Genomic DNA, 27,390 nt, shown 5'->3' with positions numbered 1-27,390 from the left:
TGGCCTCTTCCGATGTAGGTTGTCATGGTGGCGCCCAACCCGCCTTGCCTCGTCTTTTCCGGTCTCAGTCCGGCGTGGCAAAGCAGGCAGGCTGCCTTAGCCCTTTCAAGGCCTCTGTGTCATGGCGACGCCCTGACTCTCCTTCCGGCCACAGCCTATCATGGCGGTGCCCTGAGTAGCCACTTCCGGACCCAGACCCCTACATTGCCCTGGCTTTTCTCACTCCTGGCTGCCATGGCGGCGCCCAGGGTTTACCGGAAGTACAACATCGGAAGTGAGCCGTAGCCTCTGCCCTGAAGCGAGAGCGGCGCTGGGAAAGATGGCGGCAGCGGCGGCGGCGGCGGTGGGCAATGCGGTTCCTTGCGGGGCTCGGCCTTGCGGGGCCCAGCCCGCCGGGCAGCCCAAGCCCAGGCCGCTGCCGCGCACACTGCTTGCCGCCGGGACGGCGCTCATAGAGAGCGGCGACGAGCTGGTAGCGGCCGTGTGGCCGTACCGGCGGCTGGCGCTGCTGCGGCGCCTCACGGTGCTGCCGTTCGTGGGGCTGCTCTACCCAGCCTGGCTGGGTGCCGCGGCTGCCGGCTGCTGGGGCTGGGGCAGCAGCTGGACGCAGATCCCCGAGGCCGCGCTGCTTGTGCTCGCCACCATCTGCCTCGCGCACGCGCTCACCGTCCTCTCGGGGCATTGGTCCGTGCACGCGCACTGCGCGCTCACCTGCACCCCGGTAAGTGTGCGCACCCGAGACCGACCCTCGGCATGGTCCGGCCTCACCGCGGATCCCAGCTACTGAGTTTATGTACGTCCCCATCCCAGCCGGGGCCTCCGCATCTGCTGGAGCCGGGTCCCTAGAGGCGCCCTCCACCCTTTTGCGCTAGCTAAATTCTGGCCCCGCTTCTGACTTGGCTGTGTAACCCTGGCGTAGGTTACTTCCCTTCTTTGGAATTCCCCTCTGGTGTGGTCATTTAGATTCGATAAGGTAATACCTGTAAAAAGCTTAGCGCAGGGACCAGTATATGTCACCATTTACTAGCTCCCATACTAGCGAGTACTCGGTTGTTTCTCCTGGAAACGGTCCTACCTTCTTTGTTGTCTGTCTCCTACCTTGTTGTTCGTAGTGTGAGGTTAGACCTGTGGGATGGGTTTCCCTGTCTGTGGAGCTTGCTTTGAGAACTGAGCATCAGTCCTGATGGCCAGTGCTCAGAGCCACCCATGTCCACCCCATGACGACCAAAATGAGCTTGAAATGCAGTTAATTGCAGCGTTTAAGAGGAGCAGTGGGTGTTTGTGAGCAAGTGACTTAGCTGCTTGGAGTCTCTTTATGTCTGTCTGCAAGGGTGATGGTAAAGAGGTAATGATGAGGTGATGGTAATGATGCCCTCAGAATACAACAGCGAGGTAGTGCATGTGGTCCTTAGTCGTGAGATCTGGATGAATGAGAGCTGCCCTGGGTTAGCAGTTGATATCAGTGACTATGCCACTGCCCTCTGGGCCGGCCTCAGATGACACCAGCAGGTTATGGAGCCATGGGCACTGAGGTCAGCCTCCCCTCTGATCCCACACAGGTTTGTTAAAAAAAGAGAAAAAAGGAACAGCACCCAGGGCTGCAGAAAGAGAAAGAGAAACCACACCACCACCCTCCCTCCCCCCCTTTGACTCTAAGTGTGGACTGAATTCTCTTTCTCTTTAGAGAAAGTGAAATCTGTCTTACCCCAGGGGAGACACTCAAACTTCTCAAACTTCTGGCGTTGGTGGCTTCAAGTCAGTACAATGAAGGACCCCGGTGAGGGACAAAAGAATGGAGGGAAGTTAGGGGGTAACACCCCCAAACTTTCAGCTGCCTATTGGCCTGCAGCTGAAAAGTGTGACTATTAACTTTCTCTCCAAGGATGGAGAAGAAAGAAGAACTAAGCAGCTGTGGGGTTAGAACAGGCAGATCTGGGTTTGCATCAGAGATCTCAGACAGGGGTGCTTCTTCTCTCTGGGTTTCAGCTTCCCCTTGTGTAAAGTGAGAACTGTAACACCTACCTCAGGGTGCCGTTGTAAGAAGAAACAGATGAACTCTGCAAAGCACCTGGCGTGTGGCTGGCCGCATGTAGTGCTTTGCACTTTTCTACAGCGTTTCCTGAGTTCATAGTTTTGTCTTTTGTTGTTATTTTTGCCTGCTTTGGGGCCTGTGAACTTCTGGAGAGGCAGGGCCTTGTTTCTCAGGGTCACTGCCATGTCCCCCAACACACCCCCCCCCAAAAAGAAAAAACAAAAAACATGGCAACACAGGTTCTGGTGGAGCAGACGTGGGATGGATGCAGCTCACAGGATTCAGGGAGTACCAGTGCAGTTCCATTCAGTGCCTCCATGTCTTAGGTGCTGCAGAAAGAACAAAACAGACAAAACACATTGTTTTCATGGTGTTAGTGGGGGAAATAGAACTCAGCAGTCGATGCTAAAGAGAGAAAACCAGGATAAGGATTTTGTGAGGGATCTTTGGATGGAGTATCCAGGGGCAGCATCCTGAGAAGGTGACATTTGAGCGCAGGCCTGAAGCCAGCTGTGTGACCACGCATTCCAGGCAGAGAAAACAGCACGTGCCCTTAGCTGAGGCAAGGATGAGCCTCATCATCCCTTGTCACTCGAGGACACAGCGAGAATAGTAAGGGGGACGGGGGGCGGAGGGGGAGCAGCGGGGCAGGTGGGCTGTAACAGGCCTTGGCTCACGTGGACTGAGAGGGTACCTCACGCCGGGCAGCATTCTTCCTGTTTGAGTTCACCTTCGTCAGCAGAGCTCTGTGCGCTGAGCGCTGTTCATGACCCTGGCTTTATAATATTGGCGGGACCAGAGGCCCAGTGAAGTGCTGTCCCTTGTCCCAGTGACAGACTGGGGAGTGGCCAGTCAGCACCCAGAGCCCAGTGGCATGTTCCAGAGCATGTCTACAGAGCTGCGGCACCTGTGACCTCCCCAGTGGAAGCCGCGGAGCTGGGGCTTGAGAAGGGCTCAGCGGCAGCACTTTGCCTCTCACAGGAGTTCGACCCCAGCAAAGCAACCTTCGTGAAGGTGGTACCGACTCCCAACAACGGCTCCACTGAGCTCGTAGCCCTGCACCGTGATGAGGTAGGGACCACCTGCTCCAGCATGGGTTTGGATGGGATCCCCAGGCCCTGACATTCCCAGATCAGGGGCCTCTGCCACAGACACACCTCCCACAGGGCGAAGATGGCCAGGAGGTGCTGTCCTTTGAATTCCAGAAGATCAAGTATTCCTACGATGCTCTGGAGAAGAAGCGTTTCCTCCCTGTGGCCTTTCCTGTGGGAAACCTGTTCTCATTCTACCAGAGCAACAGAGGGTTCCAGGAGGACTCGGAGATCCGTGCAGCCGAGAAGAAGTTTGGGAGCAACAGGTGAGTCCCAGCGTCCCAAGCGTCGCCCCTGCTGAGACAGGACTGGGCCTCTGCCTGTGGTTACCAGCCCGGGTCTCTATCCCAGCTAGTGGCTCCTTCCCCACTTGTATATGCCCTGTGGTTTGGAGGAATCCACCTTTTCAACAAAACGTCCCAGGTGGACGTGGCGGGCACCCTCTGAGAAACGTGTTCTAGTCTAGTCTCCCTCAGACTTGCTTGCTGATAGGAACCCCCTGGAGGGCCCACAGCTTGGAGCCTGGCCCAGGACTGTTCATCCTTGTCTTGTGTTTGTAACTTATGTTCTCTTCTTTATTTTAAATTTTTTTTATAAATGTATATTCTTGTCATTTTTCTTATACATATTCCAGTACTTTATGAGTGGTGATAAAAAAAGATGGTGGTGAGCAGGATAGCTCTTGTTTGTACCAGATGGAATGCAGATGCTCTGTCAGCACTTTCTCCTTTAACCTTCACCAAAACCACCAGTGTTGATGGGAGCTGGGAGGGGTCAGAGCTGGGCTTCAGAGCCCCCATCCTGGCCATGGTGATAATTGTTCTTGATTCAAAAACGCTCAGAATCTCTAGGAAATTATTTCTTGACATAGTTGCTTTTCAAAAAATTACAAATACGTTACTGCAACCAGCCATCTAGTAGGAAGGTTTATAGGAAACATTTACCGATCCTCCCCTACCCAAGCCAGGTCAACCATGGTGGCAGCCTGGGATGTCCACTTTCACACCGTCCTTGCTTACGCAAAGGTACCCTACACAGTCCAGGGTGGGGCTCAGTTTTTATTGCAATGCAGCCACTGTGCAGTTTCTTTTTCTCAAATCCCATGTCCTGGATATCACTCCAGTTCTGCAGGGCAAAACAAGGACAGCCATAGTGGACCTGGCTGGTCCCATGGCCAGACAGGGCCACCACACAGAGTGCTGTAGAGCACACTTTTCGGCCCTGCTTCTCAAATTCCAGGGCTTTTATTTAGGGAGCCTTTGGAACATCCCAGCTCAGGTGCCCCCTCTCCATAGTGGGGTGGGGCTCAGGCACTGTATTTCAGGCCCCAGGGGACTCCACAGCACCTAGCTGCCGGGCCTCCTCTGTGCAGCTTCAGGGCTCCCGTGCCACGGTCAGCCATTCCTCTCCCCTTGCCTTGTCACCCACCCAGATGATAGGTTCTCGTCTTGCACCAGCCCCGCTCAGGGGGGCGGCTGCCTGAAGAGCCCAGTGCTGATTCAGAAGCTTCATCTGGGCTCTGCAGAGCAGAGGGCTGGGGGCAGTCAGCGCACCTGCTTCAGTGCCACATGGTCGAGGAGAGCCGTAGTTGAGCATCCCAATGTCTGGAAGCTCACCATTGCCCCTAGTTGCCCAGGGAGCCCGTCCGTGCCCGGAAGTGGAGGTGTTCAGGGGTGGGGCCCCTGGGGCTTCCCACCAGGAACAGGGCGTGGCATCTGGTCTCTTTCAGGGCCGAGATGGTGGTGCCTGACTTCTCAGAGCTGTTCAAGGAGAGAGCCACCGCGCCCTTCTTTGTGTTCCAGGTAAAGCAGCAGCTCTGGTCCTTCTCCCCACCCTGTTCCTTCGGGCTTTCACAGTCCGCCTCCAAACGTGAAAACCTCTCCCTGTCCTCGTGGTCAGAGCCTGTGGGCACAACGGCCCTCGTGTGCCATCCAGTCCTCCGGAGGCATTCTCCCTGCATTCCCAGGAACAGACAGGCCCGTGTCCCATAGGTGTTCTGCGTGGGACTCTGGTGTCTGGATGAGTACTGGTACTACAGTGTCTTCACACTCTCCATGCTGGTGGCCTTCGAGGCCTCCCTGGTGCAGCAGCAGATGCGGAACATGTCAGAGATCCGGAAGATGGGCAACAAGCCCCACATGATCCAGGTATGGCCAGTAGCGTGACGGGTGGGTAGGAGGGTCCCTGTGGTCTTGGGGTGGGCGAGGCATGGGCACATCCCCAGAGCTGACGGAACCCCATCCCCTCCCAGGTCTACCGGAGCCGAAAGTGGAGGCCCGTTGCCAGCAATGAGATTGTTCCCGGGGACATCGTCTCAATCGGTGAGGCCCAGTTCTGCTCCTTCCCGGTGGGAGCCCAGGCCTCAGGCTCTGTCCAACCCTCCTGCCCCTGCCCTGCAGGCCGCTCCCCACAGGAGAACCTGGTGCCATGCGACGTGCTGCTGTTGCGGGGCCGCTGCATCGTGGACGAGGCCATGCTCACTGGGGAGTCGGTGCCCCAGATGAAGGTGCTGGGTCAGGAGTGGAGGGAGGGGGGTCCTCGGGCGCGTCACTGTCCCATCCATTGAGGAGGACACAGGCCAGGGAAGGGCTGGTGGCTGGGCCAGGAGACTGGAGGAGGCATAGCATCTGGATGGAGACCCTGGGTTTCCTGGCAGGTCAGTGCCCTGGACTAAGGGGAGCCAGGTGGTGATGAGGAAAGGGAAGGAGATGAGAGGCCAGGAGCATCGGTGGGGTGTCAGGCACCCTGGGATCTCAGGCTGAGGTGGGATGACAGAAACCGGGAAGCTGTGAATCCGGGGTTACTCCCTGTACAGGGTTACAGGGAGTCTATGCTGCACACAAAGGTGGAAAGACAGGGTGGAGCCCCCGCCCCTGTGAGGTGCACCGGCTTGGATGGGGAGCCCTGTGAGGGTCAGGCAGGTTCCTCCCAGCCCCAGGGTCCGGCTCTCCAGCCTGGGGATGGAGAAGGAGGCCAAGGTAGGACTAGCCATTGACTTTCCTGTCGTCCCCAGGAACCCATCGAAGACCTCAGCCCCAACCGAGTACTGGACCTCCAGGCCGACTCCCGGCTCCACGTCATCTTCGGGGGCACCAAGGTGGTGCAGCACATCCCTCCCCAGAAAGCCACCACAGGCCTGAAGCGTAGGTGCCTCAGGGGTGTCTGGGGGTGTCCTAGCCCTGCCACCCCCAAACCCTCAAAGTCTGCTTGGCTCTGAGAGAGTCGGCATGAGCAGACATGAATGACGCTGGTCCTTTTTCTCTCCAGCGGTGGACAGTGGGTGTGTGGCCTACGTCCTGAGGACCGGATTCAACACATCCCAGGTGTGGCACCTTGCCCAGTTCTGAGGAGGGTGGTCCCTGGGGCGTATGGTGGACAGCTGAGATGGCAACTCTTTCAGACCCCAGAACATCCACCCCATAGGCTCACTCTGATACCAGGTACTGGGCTGGGGGCCAGAGTGCTGAGACAAGCCCCAGACTAGGCCTTCTTTCCCCGGCTGGGGTTCTGCCTCACAGACAGTAGACTGATTTTGGTCCCGCACACTTGGGAATCACAGTCTGGGCCATAAACTTTTCACTGAAGTGGCGTGAGGATTCCTTGGTAGAGACGATGGTCAGATCTCCTTCCAGAAAATTCATCCCTCCGCCCCAATCTCAGCCACTTCCTTCCCTGACCCCGAGTCTTCAGTCACTGGTCTCCGTAACTCTGTAGCTGTTGGCTGAGTTGCAGCCACCCACATAGCTGTGCAGTTCCTGGAACAGCTGTGTTGTCAGCTGTGGCGCCCAGTCAGCCCAGGCAGGCACTCCCCAGCAGCAGAGAGAACCTGGCCCTGGTGCTTTTAGGCAGGAAAGGCCGCCACCCTCCCAGGGAAGATCTCTGTCCCTCCGTCCCTCTAGGGCAAGCTGCTGCGCACGATCCTCTTTGGGGTCAAGAGGGTGACAGCGAACAACCTGGAGACCTTCATCTTCATCCTCTTCCTCCTGGTCTTTGCCGTTGCGGCAGCCGCCTACGTATGGATCGAAGGTAAGCACCGTGACCACTCCCCTCCGCACCCCCCCATCTGCTGGACCCCGCGCCCGTGGCCCCCAGGCTGTCAGGCCCTGTCTTCGCAGGTACCAAGGACCCCAGCCGGAACCGCTACAAGCTATTTCTGGAATGCACGCTGATCCTCACTTCTGTCGTGCCCCCCGAGCTGCCCATTGAGCTGTCTCTGGCCGTCAACACTTCCCTCATTGCTCTGGCCAAGCTCTGTGAGTCTCTGGGGCAGGGACAAGGTGCCGAGTGGGCTGGGGCCCGGCAGCACCCCTGACACTGGCTCCCACCACCCAGACATGTACTGCACGGAGCCCTTCCGGATCCCCTTCGCCGGCAAGGTGGAGGTGTGCTGCTTTGACAAGACAGGGACCTTGACCAGCGACAGCCTGGTGGTGCGCGGTGTGGCCGGGCTCCGGTGAGTGTGGGGAGTCTGGATCGTGAGGCGCCGAGCCGGGGGCATTCTGGGAACTCAAGGGACAGACAGCTGCCCAGCCCAAGCCTTCGAAGTGAGGGCCTGTCACAGGCCCTACCACAGAGGTCCATTCTAGGGGGCCCCCAAGCATTCTTCAGTGTGAGTGACAGTGGCAGGGGGCTCAGCTTGGGCTCCAGGCAGCCACGTGACCTCTGGGGGCATTCATGAGATGCGTGCAGGTGTCGCAGGGACCAAGACAATACCCTGCGGCCCCCCACTGTGACCAGCAATTCCCAGGGGGTCCCTCTACCTAGTCACCTCCACCCTGGTAACCAGCTATTCTTCCTCCTTGCAGAGATGGGAAGGAGGTGACCCCTGTGTCCAACATCCCCATAGAAACACACCGGGCTCTGGCCTCATGCCATTCCCTCATGCAGCTGGATGACGGCACCCTTGTGGGTGACCCGCTTGAGAAAGCCATGCTGACGGCCGTAGACTGGACACTGACCAAAGGTGAGGGGCTGGAGCCTCGGCCATACCGCAGCTCTTACGTCCCCGGGCAGGCGGGGTGTGCCTCTTAGGCACCTGTGTGTTCAACTCAGGCAGGTGCGTGGGCACAGGCTCATCTCTGACCCGGGGCAGGGTCCTCCATACCCAGATCTCCCAGCTCGGACCCCTCCCAGAGCCAGGAGTTCCTGCAGGCCCTGGGTCTGGAGGTGGGGGGAGGAAGGGGATGGAGGGAGGAAGGGCACGGAGGGGGCAGGTGGGGGCTTGGCTGCCTCTTTGGAGCGAAGGCCCTCAGGACTCGTACTTATTTGTTTCCAGATGAGAAAGTATTCCCCCGAAGTATTAAAACTCAGGGGCTGAAAATTCACCAGCGCTTTCATTTTGCCAGTGCCCTAAAGCGAATGTCCGTGCTCGCCTCCTACGAGAAGCTTGGCTCCACCGATCTCTGCTACATCGCGGCTGTGAAGGGGGCCCCTGAAACCCTGCACTCCATGGTGAGCCAGGCCCGGCCCAGGGTGGGGAGGGGGGTGCGGGGCGGTTGGTGACATCCCCCTGCGTTCCCTGCAGTTCGCCCAGTGCCCACCTGACTACCACCACATCCACACGGAGATTTCCCGGGAAGGAGCCCGTGTCCTGGCGCTGGGGTATAAGGAGCTGGGGCACCTCACTCACCAGCAGGTAAGGGCCCAAGCCCCCCCACCTACCGGCCCCTTGTCCACATCACCTTCTGTCCCCTGTGACCCATTTCCCCTGTGAAATGGGCACAATTTCATCTTCCTCCTCCCTGGTCTCTACCTTTGGAGGCCCCAGGTGGCACTCAGTCCTCACTTCCTTCTCCTCCCCTGCATGCCCCATTCCCCACGGACCCCATCCCACCCCAGAACCCAGGGTTGCTCCCTAGAGAGCACACCCAGGTCTCACCTCCTATCCTCACATCCACGGGTTCTCTCACACCCCCTTGGGGAACACCCTGGGGCACCTTGGGTTCCCTATCTCCAGCCCAGCTCCACCCCTGCCTTGCCCAACCACCTGGTCACTGCATGATCTTGGGGTATCCCCAGCCCTCGGTCACCCCCCACATCCCATTGGCTGTAGGCTCTCCTCCCACCTCCAGTACCAGTGCTGCTCCTTTACCAGCGTCCACCTTGGCCCTCATGCAAGTGGCTTTCATCTGCTTGCACCCAGTGGCCATGAGATCCTTCCAGAATGCACACCAGGTCACACCTCTGTTCAGAGCCTCGTTCAAGGCCCGTTCCTGAGCCTAGTCACAGACCTTTCAGAGCCACCCGGCTCTGTGCCACCCCACGACCCTCTCTGCCCCATTCCCCTGGCTTCATCTCCCTTGTGGTACTCAGTGCTCTGATATCTGTGACTTTTTTTATTACACGTCTTCTCCAGTAGAAGGCAAGCTCCGTGAGGGCAGAGATCTTTTAGTTTCTGATACGAGATAGAGCGTGAGCTCTTGCTCGGTGGTTATCAAAGGAGAGTCCCAACTTGCCTGTCCTAGAAGATGAAATACAGGGACTTTGTGTCACGCTGTTGTCCATGGTAGCGGGTAGAGGCACCATTGCGGGGCCAGGGCCACCCAGCCACTGCTGAGCCCCTCTACCACCAGGGCGCCTCTCACCCTCCCCACACCTCTCACCTTCTGACCCTCCAGTGTCCCACCTGCAAGGAGGGGACCTTCTCTGACCTCTCCCCACCCAGCGTGTTGTCAGAGCTTGGGAAATGGGGGAGGGGGAGAGACAAGTCATGAGAGCACTGCTGTGTCCATCCACAGGCCCGGGAGCTCAAGCGGGAGGCCCTGGAGTGCAACCTGAAGTTCGTCGGCTTCATTGTGGTCTCCTGCCCACTCAAGGCTGACTCCAAGGCCGTGATCCGCGAGATCCAGAACGCCTCCCATCGGGTACAGCCACTGGACCCCTCCCCACCAGGCCCCATGGGTGGGCAGTCTTGGCTACTCCTTACAGAGAGGGAGACATGACAGTAGAGGACAGTTCCATCCTCAGTGGGGCATTCAGCAGTGGGTATCTGGGTCTTGGAAGCAAAGGTTCCGTGGCTTTTGGTTGAGCTCCACCATGGCTTGGACACTCATGCTATCCCTCATGCCTGAGGATGCTCTGGGACTCAGTCTGTGCCCATCTTTCTCACATCACTTTCTCAGGCCCCCAGCATCACTGGGAGGTGAGGGCTATTCCCCCCACTCCACCCCATCTTAGGAAAAAGCTGAGGCTGGGTTGGAGGATGTGGAGACAACACCCAGACAGGCTGTGTGTGTCCCAGTGGCTTTTCTCTGTCAGTCTTGGTGGTTTGTGTATTCTAGTTCAGGACTCAGTTTAGGGTGTGGGAGGCGAGCCTGGCAGTGTCAGAGGAGAGTGACATGATGAGTCCTCACCTGTCCTCAGCAGTCAAGGCCCATCTTGCCGTCACCAGGCTCTAAGCCAGAAGGCTAGAGCTTGTGTCATACCACCCCAATCTCTTGCCTGGAGCATGTACCAAGCCAAGAGGGTCCACACCAAGGGCTGGCTCTTAGTTTGTGTTGCAAATAAAGGCTATGGGTGTTCTCAGAAAGACACACATACACATAGCATTCGCAGAAAGCTCCACCAGGTGAGGCAGGTTGAGGCTCTTGGAAGCCCAGTCCCCATTAGGGGGCCAAGCGCTTCCTCTATGGCTGTCCTCAGAAGGGACTTGGCCCCCAGGTCTCCAGGCTGGAGTTCTGATGCCCTGAGCCCTGCTCCACTGAGCCTCCGCCCTCTCCCCAGGTGGTCATGATCACAGGTGACAACCCGCTCACTGCCTGCCACGTGGCTCAGGAGCTGCACTTCATTGAAAAGGCTCACACGCTGATCCTGCAGCCTCCCACGGAGAAAGGTGAGGCCCCGTGTGGTCGTGGGCTGGGGGGACCTTGAGTCCAAGAACAGCTCCCGCCCGGTGGCTCACCTCTGTGCCAGGCCTGAGTGAGCACGCCCAGCGTCATCCAGTACCCGTGACACAGGCCTGCGGAACACAGCCCTGCCCCGTGCGCACGTTTGGGCTGTCTGGCCGGGGAGCTCCACACCCGACCTGTGCGGCAGCGTGCAGGCGGTCACCGGCTCTGGGGCCAGCAACACCTTCCAATCTTAAGGCGGTTGGTTGTTGTCACACCAGCCCACGTTTCATAGCCTCCCACCCACCTTGGGCCTGGCTGGCTGCCTGTGCGTGGCGAGTGCTCCCCTCGAGCACCGGGACTGCTGGTGCTCGTGTTTGGTGTGGCCAGAACCTGGGGCCGAGGGCTTGGTTTGCATTCGTCAGACTCTGCCCCACATGGGAGGGCTTGCCGTTCCCACACCACATAGGAGGAAGCCAACCAGGTCAGCTGTTGGGGCCCCTGCTCTGTAGACAAGGAGACAGAGAAGCGAATCCATCCACCTGGATCATTGGGAAACACTGTGACTAAGGATTTGAACTCAGATGTCCTGGTTCCAGAACTCATGGTCTCTGGCCTCTCCTGAGTAACCAAATTGGTTGCAAGTGGTGCCTGTGAATCAGAAAAATCAAGGGACGAATCCAGCCCCAGCACCTCTGGCTGGTGGCGTGGAGTCTGTCAGATGCTGTAGGACAGCACCCGGTGCAGGGCCTGGCTTGGGAGCAACATGCACCAGTGATGTCACTGGGCTGCAGGCCAGAGGAGGGTGCTGGTATGGCCTGGCCAAGAGGGCTTCCAGAACCTCCCAGCCCTTCTCTCCGTCTGTGCTGTTGAGCCCAGGTCTCTGTCCCAGTCCCAGGCACTGGGCTCTTCCAGAGCCTGGGGATCGTAGGCAGGTGGCCCAGAGGTGGCTGCCAAGACTGTTGAGGAGCAAGTGAAGCTGCTCTAACAGAACAGCCGCAACAGGAGCCAGGAGGAGATTATTTTCCTTTCAAGCTCTGACAGCTCAGGGCCAGCCGTCCAGTGCTGAGAAGGCTGGTGGGCTGCCCTCAGCTGTCCTCGGTGCTCAGCACCCACACCTAGACCAACCAGCTAGAAAGGGGAAGTGAATACCAAGCAGTGTCTGGCCTGAGGAAGTGATTCGGGGTGCCCTGGCCCTGGGAGAGCAGAGTTTCAGGCAGGCCCCCAGGGTTGAGGGGAGGGGCGCGTCTGAGCTCAGGCTGCCTGGGTTTGAATCTGGCCCATCACATGATCTCAGGCCAGTAGCTTAGGCCCTGGGTTTTCAGATCCTTTGTATCGGAGGTTTCTGTGCATGGTCTCTGTGGGGTGCCTAGTGTCTGGGGTACAGGTTGGTATGGACCTGGGGTGGGGGCCAAGAAGGTGCTCCAAAGAGGAGAGGCTAGGACTGCACACGTGGGGTCCAAGTGAGAGGGTCCACCTGAGCAGCTGAGCCCCATCCCTCACCCTGGCACTGGCCCTGCAGGTCGACCGTGTGAGTGGCATTCCATCGACGGCAGCATCGTGCTGCCCCTGGCCCAGGGCTCCCCGAAGGCACTGGCCCTGGATCACGCACTGTGCCTCACGGGCGATGGCCTGGCCCACCTGCAGGCCGAGGACCCCCAGCTGCTGCTTCGCCTCATCCCACACGTGCAAGTGTTCGCCCGAGTGGCCCCCAAACAGAAGGTGGGTACGGGGTGGCGGAGGGCAGGCGGGGCCCTGGGGAGGGCGCGCAGCCCTCACTCAGTCCGTCTCTCCCCAAACAGGAGTTTGTCATCACCAGCCTGAAGGAGCTGGGCTACGTGACCCTCATGTGTGGGGATGGCACCAACGACGTGGGTGCCCTGAAGCACGCTGATGTGGGTGAGCCCCTGGGGTTGGGGGCTGTTCTGCCAACACCAGCTTACCATCAGGGACGCGCCACTGAGCAAGTTCTGTGAGGAAGCAGTAGTGAAGGGACGGGGCAGGGACTGGTGGGATTGGGGATCTGAAGGGCTCCAAGGCCAGGAAGAGATACAAGTGTCTGAGGAAAAGTGTGGCGGAGACCACCAGGAACCTCTGGTGAGGGTCCAGGGCAGCTCCATGGGGCAGACATGACTTGGTTTTCTCAGGCCCCCAGGCACTGTATGGGCTCCAAGGGCCAAGGCCAGAGGCCAGGGAGAGTTTATAGCCTCGCATCTGTGTCAACAGAACATAGATGTCAAGTTGATGTTTAAAGACCAATTTAACCTAGTTTCAGTGCTTTTCAAATATTCATTTGGTCTATCAACCGTGATGTTTATGACACATCATTTACCTCGTTATGATTCTTGGCAATAAACTTCTTTGGAAATCAGTTAGTTTTGACCTACATAGCGTTATATACTTTATTTGGGTATTGTTTTTTTGTTGTCCTTAAGTAGTTTGTAGAAAGTAAGATAGATGCTCTCTTGAGGCACTCTCGGGGTGAGTGATCAGGTAAAGTGGGGAGGTTTGGCCCCGGGATTAGCTGTGTTGAACAGACACTCCGTGCTCTGTCCCTCTGGCTTCTGACACACACTCCCACCAGGTGTGGCCCTCCTGGCCAATGCCCCTGAGCGGATCATCGAGCGGCGGCGACGGCCCCGGGACAGCCCCGTCCTGAGCAACAGTGGAGTTAGGGCCACCTCCAGGGCAGCCAAGCAGAGGTCGGGGCTCCCACCCTCTGAGGAGCAGCTGGCCTCCCAGCGGGTAAGTCTCAGAAGGGGGGCACCAGCACCCCCTTGTTGTCAGGTTTCACCCGTTGCTACCTGCCTCATAGGACCGCCTGAGTCAGGTGCTTCGGGACCTCGAGGACGAGAGCATGCCCATCGTGAAGCTGGGGGATGCCAGCATCGCTGCGCCCTTCACCTCCAAACTCTCTTCCATCCAGTGCAGTGAGTCCTGCTGCCGTGATCCTCCCCTACCCCATCCCTAGGCCCATCCTGCCTGGCACCCACGCCCACGCCTGCCTTCCCCCGCAGTTTGCCACGTGATCAAGCAGGGCCGCTGCACACTGGTGACCACACTGCAGATGTTCAAGATCTTGGCGCTCAATGCCCTCATCCTGGCCTACAGCCAGAGTGTCCTATACTTGGAGGGTGTCAAGTTCAGTGACTTCCAGGCCACACTGCAGGGGCTGCTCCTGGCTGGCTGTTTCCTCTTCATCTCCCGCTCCAAGGTGGGCCAGGACCCTGAGCAAAGCAGGGGCTCCCATCCCAGCCCAAGGGTGCCCTCTGCTTCTCTAAGCCATGGTTCTTGCCCCAGAGGTGCTGGGAGGCTTCTCGGATTGATGGCTGGTGACGCTTGGGCCAGCCAGGGCAGGCTGTTAAAGGTGCCACCACATGTCTGTTTTATCCTCACAGCAGCCCTTGGGATGGGAACTCTCATCCCCAAGTTACAGATGGGGATCACGGGGCAGGGCGGGTGCCCACTGAGGCTCTTCAGAGTGCCGCTGCTCAGGCCCAGCACTGTCCACAGGCTGGGGTCTCAGGTGGGCCACACCATTGAGACAGATGGGAAAACGATTATCAAGAGCACTCAGTATGCAGTGCTGAGAAAAACACCAAGTAGGTCACACAGGCTGTGGGGAATGGCCTCAGGGTCGGTCAGGGAGCTCTGTGTAATGCTGACATTGAGGCCAACGCATACAGAACAAGAGAACCAGCGAGGAACTAGGCACAAAGGCCGCAGATGGTCATGGGCTGATGCGAGGAGGCCCTGGTGGCCAGAGGGGTGGGAGGTGGTCTGGGTTGATCATACATGCCCCATGAGCAACAGGGAGGGCTTTAAGTTTATTGTAGAGCGGGGGCGGGGTGGATCTTAAGACCCCTATGGCTGGGCATTGAGCAAGGCGGGGGTGGCATCTGGACTGAGGGGATGGGGGGTGGACAGGGCTCTGGGGACTAGTGCTGACCTGTAAACCCCAGAATTTGGTGACTGCTTTCTGCACAAGGCCTGCCAGGAAGCAGGGTAGGTGGGTGACCCCAGGGCGAGCCTGGGCCCTGACCCCCACTCTGCCCCTGCAGCCCCTCAAGACCCTCTCCCGAGAGCGGCCCCTGCCCAACATCTTCAACTTGTACACCATCCTCACTGTCATGCTCCAGTTCTGCGTGCACTTCATGAGTCTCGTCTACCTGTACAGCGAGGCCCAGGCCCGGAGCCCTGAGAAGTGAGTGCACTCCCAGCCTGGGGGTGGACAGGGTGCTCCCAGAGGAGGCAGCATCCCTCCGGTTGGGGGGGTGGCAGGAGAAACATGCAGACGTTGGCCTGGGGTGACCAGGGCCAGGCCAGCAGAGGCCACCAGGCAGAGTCCTGGTTCCGCGGGGAGCAGCAGGAATCATGAAGGGGCCCTGACCCCCATGTGTCCCTGAAGGCAGGAGCAATTTGTGGACCTGTACAAAGAATTTGAGCCAAGCCTAGTCAACAGCACAGTGTACATCATGGCCATGGCCATGCAGATGGCCACCTTCGCCATTAACTACAAGGTGAGGCCCAGCCCCTGCCCGAGCACACCCTGCCCACCCTCTGGGCTGCCACGACACACAGCTGCCCATCTGCCTATCCCCACAGGGCCCACCCTTCATGGAGAGCCTGCCTGAGAACCGGCCTCTGGTGTGGAGCCTAGCCGTGTCACTCCTGGCCATCGTGGGCCTGCTCCTTGGTTCCTCACCTGAGTTCAACAGCCAGTTTGGACTCGTGGACATCCCTGTGGAGGTGAGGGGCCCTGTAGACGCGGTCCCAGGACTTGGCCTGGACCTGTCTGCAGGCACCTGACTCACCAGCACTCCCTGTCCCACAGTTCAAGCTGGTCATCGCCCAGGTCCTACTCCTGGACTTCTGCTTGGCACTCCTGGTCGACCGCGTCCTGCAGTTCTTCCTGGGGACCCCAAAGTTGAAAGTGCCTTCCTGAGATGGCAGTGCTGGCACCTACTGCCCACTCTGCTGCTGCTGGGCAGGAGCCCCGCGAGGGCCCCAGGAGGGAACACTGCCCCCACGGTGAGGCTGACCTGGCCTTGCCCACCAAGACTGAGCTGGGACACCCCCACCCCACCCCCTACGGCTGTCTGAGGCCTGGCTGGCGGAACCAGCCCTGGGCCAGTGTCTTTGGTAAATAAAGCAGCATCAGTGATTTGAAGAAGCCTTGCCTCTGTCTCTGCACCGCAGAAGGGGTCGCTGGGGGCTGGGTGGTCCCCAAGGAAGGTCCTGGCACCCTCCTCATGGACTGTGTGAGGTTCTAACCTCCCTCTGCAACACATTCAGCACTTGGACAGGCCAAGCTCGGAACCCAGAGAGCTCTGCATATTTCCTAGTTTTGCAAGTGCCCCCATTTTTGACACCTCAGGCACTGAAGGGAGTTTTGAGATCGATGCCATTCTTCCCGTTTCAATAATATGCAAAATACCAGCATGCCTTCCTCTCATAGTGTCAGATATGAGGAAGTTCAATCCAAATCATTACAAATACTGACTCGGGTCACACTCGGGATTCTGCACCACACAGGTCATAGCCAGGGTCTGACCTGCAGCCTGGCTCTCATACTGTTACTGTCCTTCCTCTCAAAAGGTGCTCGCTCACTACAGCTCAGGAACTGTGCAATAGATAGGCATGAAAGCTAAGAGCCACAGTCAGAGATTTCTTGCCTTCTTGACAGCCAAAAACTAGAAAAAACTATTTCCTGTCAGAAATTACAGAGTGTGGGGTGTGGGTGCATTTTTATAACTTTGGCAAGCTGCATGTGATGACCTCAGGCCAGGGAATCCAGGCCCGGGCTTCTGGACGACTTCCCCCTCCCCACCGATGCTCAGTGAGGAGCTCTCTACCCTTTCCTGCCCTTGCCGCTTGGTCATCCTCAGCAGCCCACCCCTGACTGGCTTCCCATCAGGAGGAGTGTGGCCCACAGCCCAAGAGAGGCCCTGGGAGCCAAAGTGGGAAAGGGGCTGGGACCAGCTGTGAGCATCAGGTGGGCCCCGAACACTGGCCAAGGTTTCTGGAGGGGCGCGGGTGCCAGGCCCCATCCAGCAGAGGGGCTGCTGGGGTCACATGGAATCCTTGAGACAATTTGAGGCAACACGAAGGGGAGCACTCTTGACTTGTGATTTACTGGGGATGTTTCTTGCCGGGGCTCAGGGCGAGGGTCTCTGTCCTCCATGACTGAGAGAAGTGCTAAGGGCGCTCCGGCTCTGCTGTAACTGGGTCTTCAAGAACCTGATCCAGCACTGAGCATTACTGGGTGTCCCCCAGTTGTATCTCCAGCCCCAGCGTTGTTAGGGGACTTCAGTTTCAACTGGAATCGGGCGGGACATCACACCTCCAACCAGGGGGCTCCCATTGCCCCAGCCAGGTTGGGATGAGTTCAGAGGTCCAAGAGACCCCTGGGCAGGGGCGTCATTGGGTCGTAGAACGTAAAAGGTTTGGGACAGGCTCCTCAGGCCAGGCAGACTCTGTGGACTCACTGCAAGGGGAGTGTGCTGGGGTTTGGGGACCCCGCAAAGATATGGGGAGGGGAACCCTGGCTGGGATGGAGTCATTTCGGCAGGTCACTCAGGAGGTCCTGGCTCAGCCGCATATCCAGCCGCTCAGGCAGGGGGCGTGGTCCGCGCTCCCCTGCCGAGAGGGTGCGGCCGACCAGCAGAGGCGTGGTTGGGGGCGGGGCCTCCGCGAGGCGGGGCGACGAGGAACCCGGGCAGCGGCGGCCGCAGCAGGAAATCGGGGCTGGGCCCCACTGGCGCCGGCGCGCGATTCCATCCCAATCCCCGTCCCAGCCGAGCGATCCTAGGGCCGGACCATGGACTCAACAGAGCCGGGTAGGCAGCCCGGGATACGGGATCAGAGAGGGGCCTCCCCCGACAGTATCCTACTTCCTAAATCAATGAGGGGCCCCGCCTATCCCTCTCCGTCCAGAGAGCCGGGAGAGGAGTTCCTGAATGGGGAGGACACGGGCATGCTCCACTGTGGGAACCCCCAAGCTGAGGAGGACCCAGGACACCAGTCCCTGATCCCCCCTCCCCCTTTGGAGTCTTCACCCCGGATGCCTGGGGGAGGGGGCCCAGGAAGGGGAAGTGGCCGCTTCTGCTTCTGATATTTGTGATGGGGGCAGGGTGTCACGACCGCTGATGGAGAGGGCAACGCGGCAGGATCCCCACCCGGCTACTCCATTGCCCGGGGAGGGGGACATGCTGATCTGGGCTCCCTAGAAGTGGTGCCTGCGACAGAAATGTGGCAAGGTCCGACTTCGTTTCCGCCTGTCTTTGTGTCTCTGCTTTGCATATTGATTGTCATTTGGTCTTTATGCCTCTTGTGGTTTCAGGCTGGCTGTGTGTGTTTCTGTGGCAGGCCATGTGCCGTTCTGTCCCACGTGTATTTCCATCTGTCTGGGCTGAGGTCCATGTGGTTCCATTGTCAAGCCGGCTCTGTCCCTGGAGACAGTGTGGCTGTATCTAGGATGTCTGTTTTGTCGCTTTGCTTCTGGGCCAATGCATGTGTGGGTGTCTCTGCTCCTCTAAGCAGCTGTCTCTGTGTTGGGTTGTGCCTGAGTCCATCTGCCTGTCCCAAGTCGGGCCCCACCCAAGCCCACACTCCCTCCATCCCAGCTCAGACACCCACGCCATCCTATACTCCCCATGGGAACAGAACTCTCTCTCTCTCCCCTTTCCCTCTCTCCCTCTCCCCCCCCCCGCCCCCGCCCCACCCCGACCCTCCAAACAACCTGCCAAAGTGCTGTGGGTGGAGGGAGGCGTCCATTGGCCCATGTGTGATACTCCCCTCCCCAAGGGCTACCCTCAGCTCCTGAGAGCAGGAAGAGATACAGTGATATCTTCCGGAGCCTGGACAACCTCGAGATCTCACTTGGGAACGTGTGAGTCTGTGCCTGAGTAACCCCAAATTCCACCAGGATCCCCCAAATCCCTAACCATTTAGGTTCCTGAAACCCCATTAGGAACCTGCAACTTCTGGATCCTCAAAACACCTGAATATCCCAAAATTCAACCCCCCAAATCCACCTGAAATCCCCAAAGTGATCCTAGGGCCCCCACGTATCCTTCTTGTGACCCTTGTGACCCCTTAAAACACTTGAGAGCTTTATAATCCCACTCTGAACCCCAAAGTTACCTGGGATCCTTCAAATTCTATCTCAAGTCCCATAAAAAAAAGCTCATCTACTTTCCCCTCTAAAGCCCCATCCCTCAGGACTCCTAGATACAATAGACGTCACAGAGGTGATATCTAGGACCATCCCCAAACTGCCTTGGGGCCCCCAGCACCCCTAGGTGGGACAGACTGGGTGGAGGGTCTGACACCTCCTGACACCCTTACCTCCCAGGACCCTTGAGATGCTGGCTGGAGACCCTGTGCTTTCAGGAGACCCAGAACCTGACAAGACCCCCACAGCCACTTTGGTGAGGGATGGGACCAAGGGGACAGGGAGGAGGGGACCTCGGAGGAGGGGGTCTGAGGAAGGTGGAGCTCCTGCCCTGCTTGTTCCTGAATGCTGTCTCCCTCCCCCTCAGACGAGTGAAACCAACCGTTGGAGTGGTCCCTCCCCAGAGGATCCTGCACCCCTTACAGGTAGGGGGGCTTTGAGGCCAAGCGAGGTGGGGGGGGCAGAAAGGAGTCCTTCCATCATCAACTGCCTATTCCATGCACCAGGGACACGGCAGTGCACACAACAGATCTGAACCCCTGTACTCGGGGAGCCCCCAGTCTGAGTGGAGAATCAGTGTAAAACAACCTGGACAAATGAGAACAAGGGGGTGTTTGGGGAAGCCATAGGGTGTAGAACAGGGTCCACTGGTCTGGTTTGAGGGCTCAGGGAAGGCTTCCACGGGAGGGTTCAGAGGTCAGAGTTCCAACCGTCTGCCCCAGGGGAGGAACTGGACTTGCGGCTCATTCGGACCAAGGGGGGTGTGGATGCAGCCCTGGAGTATGCTAAGACCTGGAGCCGCTACGCCAAGGAGCTGCTGGCCTGGACTGAGAAGAGAGCCAGCCATGGTGAGGGCCCCTTCTACCGGGTCCCAGGCCCTGCCCAGACCCTGCAGTGCTCACACCCTGCCTGACTCACACCCCTGCTGTCTGCCCCCAGAGCTGGAGTTTGCCAAAAACATCATGAAGATTGCTGAGGCGGGAAAGGTGTCCATCCACCAGCAGGTAGCCATGAGCTCACCACCCCCCCCAGAGCCCAGTCTCTCCAGAACCCCAGCCAGATACCCCTAGATCCTCAGCATCCTCCAACACCAGACGGCCTCTCCCCACCCTCAGAGCCACATGCCACTGCAGTACATCTACACCCTGTTTCTGGAGCACGACCTCAGCCTGGGAGCCCTGGCCATGGAGACAGTGGCCCAGCAGAAAAGAGACTACTACCAGGTGAGGGGGTCCTTCATGCATTATTCCCTCCACAACCCCCTGGAGGAAGGCACCGTTACCATCAGCACCATTTGCTGATGAGGAAGCTGAGACCCGGGGATGCTGAGGAACTTGCCCAAGGTTACCCAGCAGAGATTCGAACCAGGCTTCCTGTGCTATTGCGAAACCGTGCTTTTGTTCTTCTGCGGGCCACAGGACGAGGTGCCAAGTGTGCCAAGGAAGAGAGCCTTGGCATCTTTGGGTCTAGGCACAAAGGATGGAGGTGACCACTGAGATTTTCTGGAGACACTGGGCTAGGGGAGGGCAGAGGTCTTCTGGGTGAGAAGACCCAGGAGAGAGAGTGCAGACCCAGAAAAGGTCCAAAGGATGAAAGACATGTGGCCCCAGTGAATGCAATGATCGAGTAGCCCTGAGGCAGCATCCCCATTCCCCATCCTTCCCAGCCCCTGGCTGCCAAACGGACTGAGATTGAGAAGTGGCGGAAGGAGTTTAAAGAGCAGTGGATGAAAGAGCAGAAGCGGATGGTAAGGTCTAGGGTGGGGGGCTGGGGAAGCGGACTGGGGAAGGAGATGAAGAAGCAGTGACCGCGTCCCTCCTCCGCCCACAGAATGAGGCGGTGCAGGCACTGCGGCGGGCCCAGCTCCAGTATGTGCAGCGCAGCGAGGACCTGCGGGTGCGCTCCCAGGCGTCCCCCGAAGACCCGGCCCCCCAGGCCCAGCCGGGACCCAACAAGCAGCAGGAGCGGCGGCGGCGCTCGCGAGAGGAGGCCCAGACCAAGGTGGGGACTCGGCCCCGTGCCCCCCTGTGCTTCGGCACCCCCGGTCCCACGATCTGTCCCACACACGCTCCCTGCCTTGGTCTCTCCAGGCGCTGGAGGCCGAGGCGCTGTACCAGGCCTGCGTCCGCGAGGCCAATGCGCGGCAGCAGGACCTGGAGGCCGCCAAGCAGCGGATCGTATCACACGTGCGCAAACTGGTGCTGCAGGGGGACGAAGTGCTGAGGCGGGTGAGACCCTAACCTGACGGCTGTCCACCACACTCATTCGCCCTGGCTAGGCGCCTCCAGCCCCTAAACCATCTCCAGAGCACCAGGACCCACTCCCTCTTGCTGGACAGCCAGTTCCCGCCCCCCAGACCCTGACTGCACTTCCCCCTCGGCCCCCTCCCAGGGGGTCCTACCCCCAAGATGACCCACCCTGGTTCTGACCACACCCCCAACCCCAGCTGCGGGCGGGCTCCTGTCCCTAAGCCACCTCCCACTGCCCGGCCCCACCCCCAAGCCTGGACCGAGCTGGTATCTCTCAGGGTCAGGCCATGCCCCAGGCTCCCAGGCCCAGACCCTCTCTCACCTGAGGCCTCCGCCCCACAGGTGACCCTGGGATTGTTCGGGCTGCGAGGGGCTCAGGCAGAACGCGGCCCCCGCGCCTTCGCCGCCCTCGCCGAGTGCTGCGCGCCCTTTGAGCCGGGCCAGCAATACCAGGAGTTCGTGAGGGCGCTGCGGCCCGACGCCCCACCGCCCCTGCCACCAGCCTTCTCTTTCCAGGAGTTCACGCACGGGTGGGTCCCCAGGAGCGGGGTCAGGTAGGAGCCAAGCAGGTGGGTGGGGTTGTCCCAGGCATGGGAGAGTTGGGAATTTGGGGCTACTGCACTGGGGGCCACGATGCTCATGGCCATAAGGGCTTGCAGACCCAAGTACTTGGAGTTGGGGCCTAAACGGGATGCCAGGGTGATGTCATCCCAGGCATGTTTCCTGGTTATCAGAGCCCTCAAACTTCTCCTTTCAGTTCCTCTCTGGACACAAGAAAGAAGCTCTCTGGAGCCCCACCTCCACCGCTGGATGAGAGTGCAGCTGAGCCAGGCTCTTGGGAGGACACTGGCACAGGCTGGCAGGGTGAGTGCCGTGAAGGGCAGGCAGGAGCGGTGCTGGGGCAGGAGGCCGCACCTACCTGACCTCTCCCCTCCTAGGAACTCTGGGCCCCACTCTGGCCAGTGATGTGGACAGCATGGGTGGTGGCAGCGAGTCTCGGTCCCAGGACTCTCCCACTTCCAGCCCAGGTGGGACCATCCTCCAGCCCCTGGCCAGGCTCTGACCCTCAATCTCAAACCCATTCTTTGACCTCTGACCTACCCTGCAACCCTGACCTATTTTCTCAACCTCTGACCCATTCTCTTGATCCAACTTCTGAACCACCCCCCAGGTTCTTCAACCCCTAACTCCTGACCTGTCTGACCCACCCCCTCCTGACCTCTGACCCTTTCCCCAAGGGCATCTGTGGGTGGTTTTGGAAGGCCAAAAACCAGGAATGTTTCCTTAGCCTTGGAGCCTCCCCATGACCTCTGTGACCCCCAACCTCTGTAACCCTCTGACTCCAGGCTCTGGCACAAGGCGGCTGGTGAAGGTCTCGTCCACAGGCACCGAATCTTCAGATGACTTGGAGGAGCGAGACCCTGGTGAGGCTGGAAGCAGGTAGGGGTGGGGTGGGGGTGGACTAGGCACTCCTGACCCTGTCTCCCTGCAGACCTGGGAGATGGGCTGGAGAACGGGCCAGGCACCCCGTTCAAGAAGTGGACACTGTCCAACGCGGCCCAGACCCACCGGCTGCGGCGGCTGCGGGGCCCAGCCAAGTGCCGAGAGTGCGAGGCTTTCATGGTCAGCGGAACCGAGTGCGAGGAGGTGTGGCCTGGGCTGATGACCTAATGACCTCTGCTGAACCCCAGTGACCTCTCTGACCCCAGGCATCTCTCTGACCTGAGATCCCTAAGACCTTCCCACCCCTGGGACCTGCCCTGATCTGATGATCTCCTATGAGCCCCCTGCTCCCTGAGGATCCCTGTGACCTTCTCTTCCCCCGCTGACCCCCGATGACCTCCCTGACCCTGTGACCTTTCCCTCAGTGCTTTCTGACCTGCCACAAGCGCTGCCTGGAGACTCTACTGATCCTTTGCGGACATAAGCGGCTCCCAGCCCGGACCCCCCTCTTTGGGGTCAACTTCCTGCAACTGCCCAGGGACTTCCCGGAGGAGGTGCCCCTTGTGATCACCAGGTGCACCACCGAGATAGAACAGCGCGCCCTGAGTGTGCAGGTGCCACCTTGACCCTTGACCACCCCCAAGTGAGTGACCCAGCCCTCTCAATGGCCAGATTGCAAGCCAGCTGTCCAACTTCCCACCCCTGCCCTTCAGGGCATTTATAGGGTCAGCGGGTCCCGGGTCCGCGTGGAACGGCTGTGCCAGGCTTTTGAGAACGGCCGAGCATTGGTTGACCTGTCAGGGAACTCGCCTCACGATGTCTCGAGCGTTCTCAAGCGATTCCTCCAGGAGGTGGGTGCTCAGCAGCTCAGGAGTCAGAGGCCGGGTGGGCTCAGACTGAGGACCCTCTGTAGCCCACCCACACCCATGTCCCCCCTGCCATTCCACCCCCAGCTCACTGACCCCGTGGTCCCCTTCCACCTCTACGACGCCTTCATCTCTCTGGCTAAGACCCTGCATGCAGACCCTGGGCACGACCCTGGGACCCCCAGCCCCAGCCCTGAGGTTATCCGCTCGCTGAAGAACCTCTTGGTGCAGCTGCCTGACTCTAACTACAACACCCTGCGGCACCTGGTGGCCCATCTATTCAGGTGTGCACTGTCCTTGACCTTGACACATGACTTCTGACCTGAGGCACGGATCCAGGACTCCTTCCTTGGACATGTGACCACTGACCCCTGACCTCTGACCTTTGAATGTGTTTTCTGAGCTCTGAAACTTAATACATGACTCCTGACTTTGTATGCTGACCCCTAACCCCCATTGCCAGGCATGTGGCTGCTGGTCGTACACAATGACTGGGACCACTTACCCATGACTTGGGCAAGCTGCCACTAGCCTGGCTTGCAGATCCTACCCGATGACCAATAACCATACCCTCTGTGCCCTGACCCTTCTCCTCACACTGTCCCCAGGGTGGCTGCACAGTATGAGGAGAACAAGATGTCTGCCAACAACCTGGGCATTGTGTTTGGGCCGACACTGTTGAGGCTGCCAGACGGTCCAGGGGTAGCCAGCGCCGGCCCTGTCACCTGCCTGCTAGACTCCGTGCACCAGGCCCAGCTCATCGAGTTCCTCATTGTACACTATGAGCAGATCTTCGGGGTTGATGACCTCTTCCTGGCCACTGAGCCCCTGCCCCGAGACCCCAGCCCACCCCCTACGACCCTCCCAACCAGCCCCCAGCCACCATACTCACAACCTGCCCTGGATGCCCTGCCCATATCCCTAGCCTCGGACCCCAACCCAGACACCATGCCCCTTAGTGCCCTGGAGAAGCATCCCGAGACCACGCCCACAGAGGTAAGGAATCTGCTGGGCCCACAGACATGGGGAGAGCCTTCTCTCCATTTAATCCTCTCTCTCTCCTGTCATCCTTCCTTCCTTTCCCTTGAAATTTGTCTATTTCATTCCCTTTCTCCTTTCCTTATTTACCCTGCACTCATTCTGAAAGGAAAGGTAAGGAATGGAGTGGTGGGAAATAATGGAGTAACAACAGGGTAGAGCCTTGCAGAGATACTAACATGAGTACCATTCATTCCTTCAACAGAATATTTATTGAACACCTACTATGTGCCAAGCGTTGCTCTAGGCATTGTTCTAGGCATCAGTTAGCAAAATATTCAAAGACTCCATCCTCTTGGTTGCCTACCTTCTAGTGGGAAAGAAACCAACAATAAACAAGAAATATGATACAAAGTCAGTTATACAGGATGTTACAAGGTGATGAATACTATAGAAAAAAGAAAGGGTAGGGTAAAGTAGGGGACATCAAGGGCACCAAGGTGAGAGGTGGTGGGCAGTTTGTAGCAGTAAATAGGATGTTGTGAGTGGGTCTCATGGAGAAGATGGGTTTGAGCAAAGACTGGAAGGATGTGAGGGGGGAGTAAGCCAGGTGGAGATCAGGGGAAGGGTGTTCCAGGCAAAGGGAACAGCCAGTACAAAGGCCCTGAGGTGGGACCATGCCTGGTGTATTCAGGGCAGAGCCCCATGCTGTAATGAATGAGTGAGGGGAAGGTGGAAGGAAGTGAGGCCAAAGAGGGCTGTGCAAGCCTCCATAGACTGCACGCCTACAATGCAGGGGTGCTTGCATAGTAATTGCCCTAAGAGGTAAATACTGTTAATGAAAACCATTTACAGATGAGACTCTTAGGGGAGGCTTTCTGACCCTCAGATCCTGATACACTTACCATTCCCGAGAGCTAGGATCTCCCCTGCAGCACCCCAGAGCTGGGAAAGCTGCTGCTGGTGAGGTGTGGGACTCTGAGAACTGGAATACCTCAGAAAGTGCTCCGGACACAGAGAAAGAATTCCAACTGCTATTAGCATTTAGCGAAAGGATGAACTAAAAGATATTCAGATAAGCTAAAAAGCAGGCCTGAAATTGCAGAAAGTAGAGCAGGATGAAGACCGGTAGTTCACCCATTCCTAATGCAGAGAAGGCTGTCACTTTCCGGGCTGGTCCTCTGTTGAACAAAGGCATTCCTGCCCTCACAGAGCCCACAGTTGAGATTAATGACACTGCTCTTCACAGGAGGACAAGCAGTACACTCTCAAGGGCATCATCTCTCCCCAGATACCAGAACTGCAAGGGAACTTTTGCATGTCTGCGAGTCTCAAAGAACTGGCATTTTATTGCTGGAGGTCTCATTCTTGGGTTTCTTCTTGCAGATTCCAACTCTGCAGAGGGACCAGGAAGAGGAAGTAACCAAAGACACCAAAAATGAGGGAGAGGAAGGTGAGTGTGTTGTGGGGTAGCCCAGGGGTTCTGGGGTTGCCCCTGCCTTGGGGTAGGTTGGCTGAATGATGACAATGGGGGAGGGGGTGTATCCAGAGGACTTAGGGGTGCTCAGCATTGACCACTCTATCCCACAGTGTCCAGCCAAGGCCCTGAGGACTCACCCCTGGGGACACAGTCCCGTGGCCACTTCAGCCGCCAGCCAGTGAAGTATCCCCGGGGGGGTGTACGGCCTGTCACCCACCAGCTGTCCTGCTTGGCCGTGGTGGCTTCCAAATTGTGCGAGGAGACCCCCGTCACATCAGTGCCCCAAGGGAGCTTGCGGAGGCCAAGACCCGGCCCTGCCGCCACCTCCCGTGAGGGCAGCCCTCTGCGCCGCACCCCACTGCCCAAGCATTTTGAGATCACGCAGGAGACGGCCCGGCTACTCTCCAAGCTGCACAACGAGTCTGTGCCCAAGGCCACCTGCTGCCCAGGCACCCAGCCTGAGGAAGCTGAGGACCATTTCTGACTATCCCAGCACTCTGACCAAGAAGCCCAGGACTGAGAAGATGGGCCCAACATCCCAGGAGTTCAATGTTGGGGTGTCTGGAGAGTTCCTATGGGGAAAGACTACATGGCCTAGGGGAGAACTAAAACCCTTCAGCAGCAATGTACCAGGATCCGCCCCCCCCCCACTAGACACAGGTCAATGTCAAGTGACAGGGCCACTCAGGTTCAGAGGTCACTCAGGGTCAATACAGATCATGGGGTCCTTGAGGTCCACCCTAGTCTCTGACCCCTAGGATAGGGGTGCTTTTTGCTACTTTGGTTGTTGCCACTCCCCCATCTCTGTCTGCCTCCTTAGCTGATCCCAAGTGACCACATATTGGAGGATGTGGGCAACCCAGACTCAACATCCTGCCTGGGGTCTGGTGGCCTCTGAATAAACTGTGTCCTTTATAACCTTGAGTGTCTTTCTTTGCCAGGGAAGGGTGACAGGGGAGAGGTCGGTGAGGCAGCATCTTTTTGCCCCATTTTACCGACCAGGGAAACCAAAGCCCCCTTTCTTTCATCTCAGAACACCCCGAGCACCTACATGCAGTAGAGGCTGGGCCTGGGCACCTGGCTGAGTCACACCGGGCCGGCGCTCCCGGAGCTCAGCGTGCGATCCGGTCCTGCACAATCAAACAAACATAACTAAGTGCAGATAACCGAGACAATGGGGCTGTGTGCTCTGGGCCGTGGGAGTCCAGGGCGGCCACAGGCGTGGGCCGGGCAGGGAACAGCGCTGCCG

At 58.5% G+C, this 27,390-nt stretch overlaps 2 protein-coding genes across 7 annotated transcripts; both read left to right on the top strand.

Moving 5' to 3' along the window:
* The first annotated feature begins 293 nt into the window (after positions 1 to 293).
* Positions 294 to 16,122, top strand: ATP13A1 (ATPase 13A1). Its single transcript, XM_060144896.1, has 26 exons — positions 294 to 721; positions 3,014 to 3,103; positions 3,199 to 3,389; positions 4,853 to 4,925; positions 5,115 to 5,270; positions 5,375 to 5,444; positions 5,523 to 5,629; positions 6,137 to 6,266; positions 6,391 to 6,446; positions 7,023 to 7,149; positions 7,239 to 7,376; positions 7,456 to 7,576; positions 7,929 to 8,086; positions 8,399 to 8,574; positions 8,648 to 8,758; positions 9,861 to 9,986; positions 10,846 to 10,954; positions 12,472 to 12,671; positions 12,752 to 12,848; positions 13,534 to 13,694; positions 13,765 to 13,879; positions 13,967 to 14,163; positions 15,011 to 15,153; positions 15,358 to 15,469; positions 15,555 to 15,698; positions 15,784 to 16,122. Exons 1-26 carry the CDS (start codon positions 320 to 322, stop codon positions 15,892 to 15,894), a joined length of 3,621 nt encoding a protein of 1,206 aa, XP_060000879.1. The 5' UTR covers positions 294 to 319; the 3' UTR covers positions 15,895 to 16,122.
* Positions 16,123 to 17,655: 1,533 nt separating this feature from the next.
* On the top strand, positions 17,656 to 27,059 carry GMIP (GEM interacting protein). 6 transcript variants are annotated; one of them, XM_060144892.1, is made up of 21 exons: positions 17,656 to 17,788; positions 18,768 to 18,840; positions 19,306 to 19,381; positions 19,493 to 19,550; positions 19,848 to 19,973; positions 20,065 to 20,129; positions 20,241 to 20,348; positions 20,792 to 20,872; positions 20,956 to 21,126; positions 21,216 to 21,353; positions 21,717 to 21,928; positions 22,132 to 22,238; positions 22,313 to 22,402; positions 22,721 to 22,798; positions 22,867 to 23,021; positions 23,243 to 23,431; positions 23,531 to 23,668; positions 23,771 to 23,967; positions 24,292 to 24,679; positions 26,048 to 26,114; positions 26,252 to 27,059. In XM_060144892.1, the coding sequence occupies exons 1-21, from the start codon at positions 17,770 to 17,772 to the stop codon at positions 26,623 to 26,625; spliced, it is 2,910 nt and encodes a 969-aa protein (XP_060000875.1). In that variant the 5' UTR covers positions 17,656 to 17,769; the 3' UTR covers positions 26,626 to 27,059. The 6 variants fall into 6 exon arrangements, with proteins under 6 accessions (XP_060000875.1, XP_060000876.1, XP_060000874.1 ...); XM_060144893.1 differs by having other exon boundaries at positions 18,756 to 18,840; positions 21,717 to 21,904; XM_060144891.1 differs by having other exon boundaries at positions 18,756 to 18,840.
* Positions 27,060 to 27,390: the final 331 nt, after the last annotated feature.

The sequence above is a fragment of the Lagenorhynchus albirostris genome, chromosome 3 (assembly GCF_949774975.1).
Source record: "Lagenorhynchus albirostris chromosome 3, mLagAlb1.1, whole genome shotgun sequence".
NCBI classification, from domain to species: Eukaryota; Metazoa; Chordata; class Mammalia; order Artiodactyla; family Delphinidae; genus Lagenorhynchus; species Lagenorhynchus albirostris.
Note: the sequence above shows the minus strand (reverse complement) of the source record. Positions and strands in the feature narration are given on the sequence as shown.

Coding starts and splice junctions, on each gene's coding strand:
- ATP13A1 (XM_060144896.1), top strand. CDS start 320: ATGGCGGCAGCGGCGGCGGCGGCGGTGGGCAATGCGGTTCCTTGCGGG. Junction 4,926..5,114: donor CGCCCTTCTTTGTGTTCCAG/GTAAAGCAGCAG, acceptor CGTGTCCCATAG/GTGTTCTGCGTGGGACTCTG. Junction 13,695..13,764: donor AGCAGCTGGCCTCCCAGCGG/GTAAGTCTCAGA, acceptor CCTGCCTCATAG/GACCGCCTGAGTCAGGTGCT.
- GMIP (XM_060144889.1), top strand. Junction 18,839..19,305: donor TCGAGATCTCACTTGGGAAC/GTGTGAGTCTGT, acceptor CTTACCTCCCAG/GACCCTTGAGATGCTGGCTG. Junction 21,127..21,215: donor GAGAGGAGGCCCAGACCAAG/GTGGGGACTCGG, acceptor TGGTCTCTCCAG/GCGCTGGAGGCCGAGGCGCT.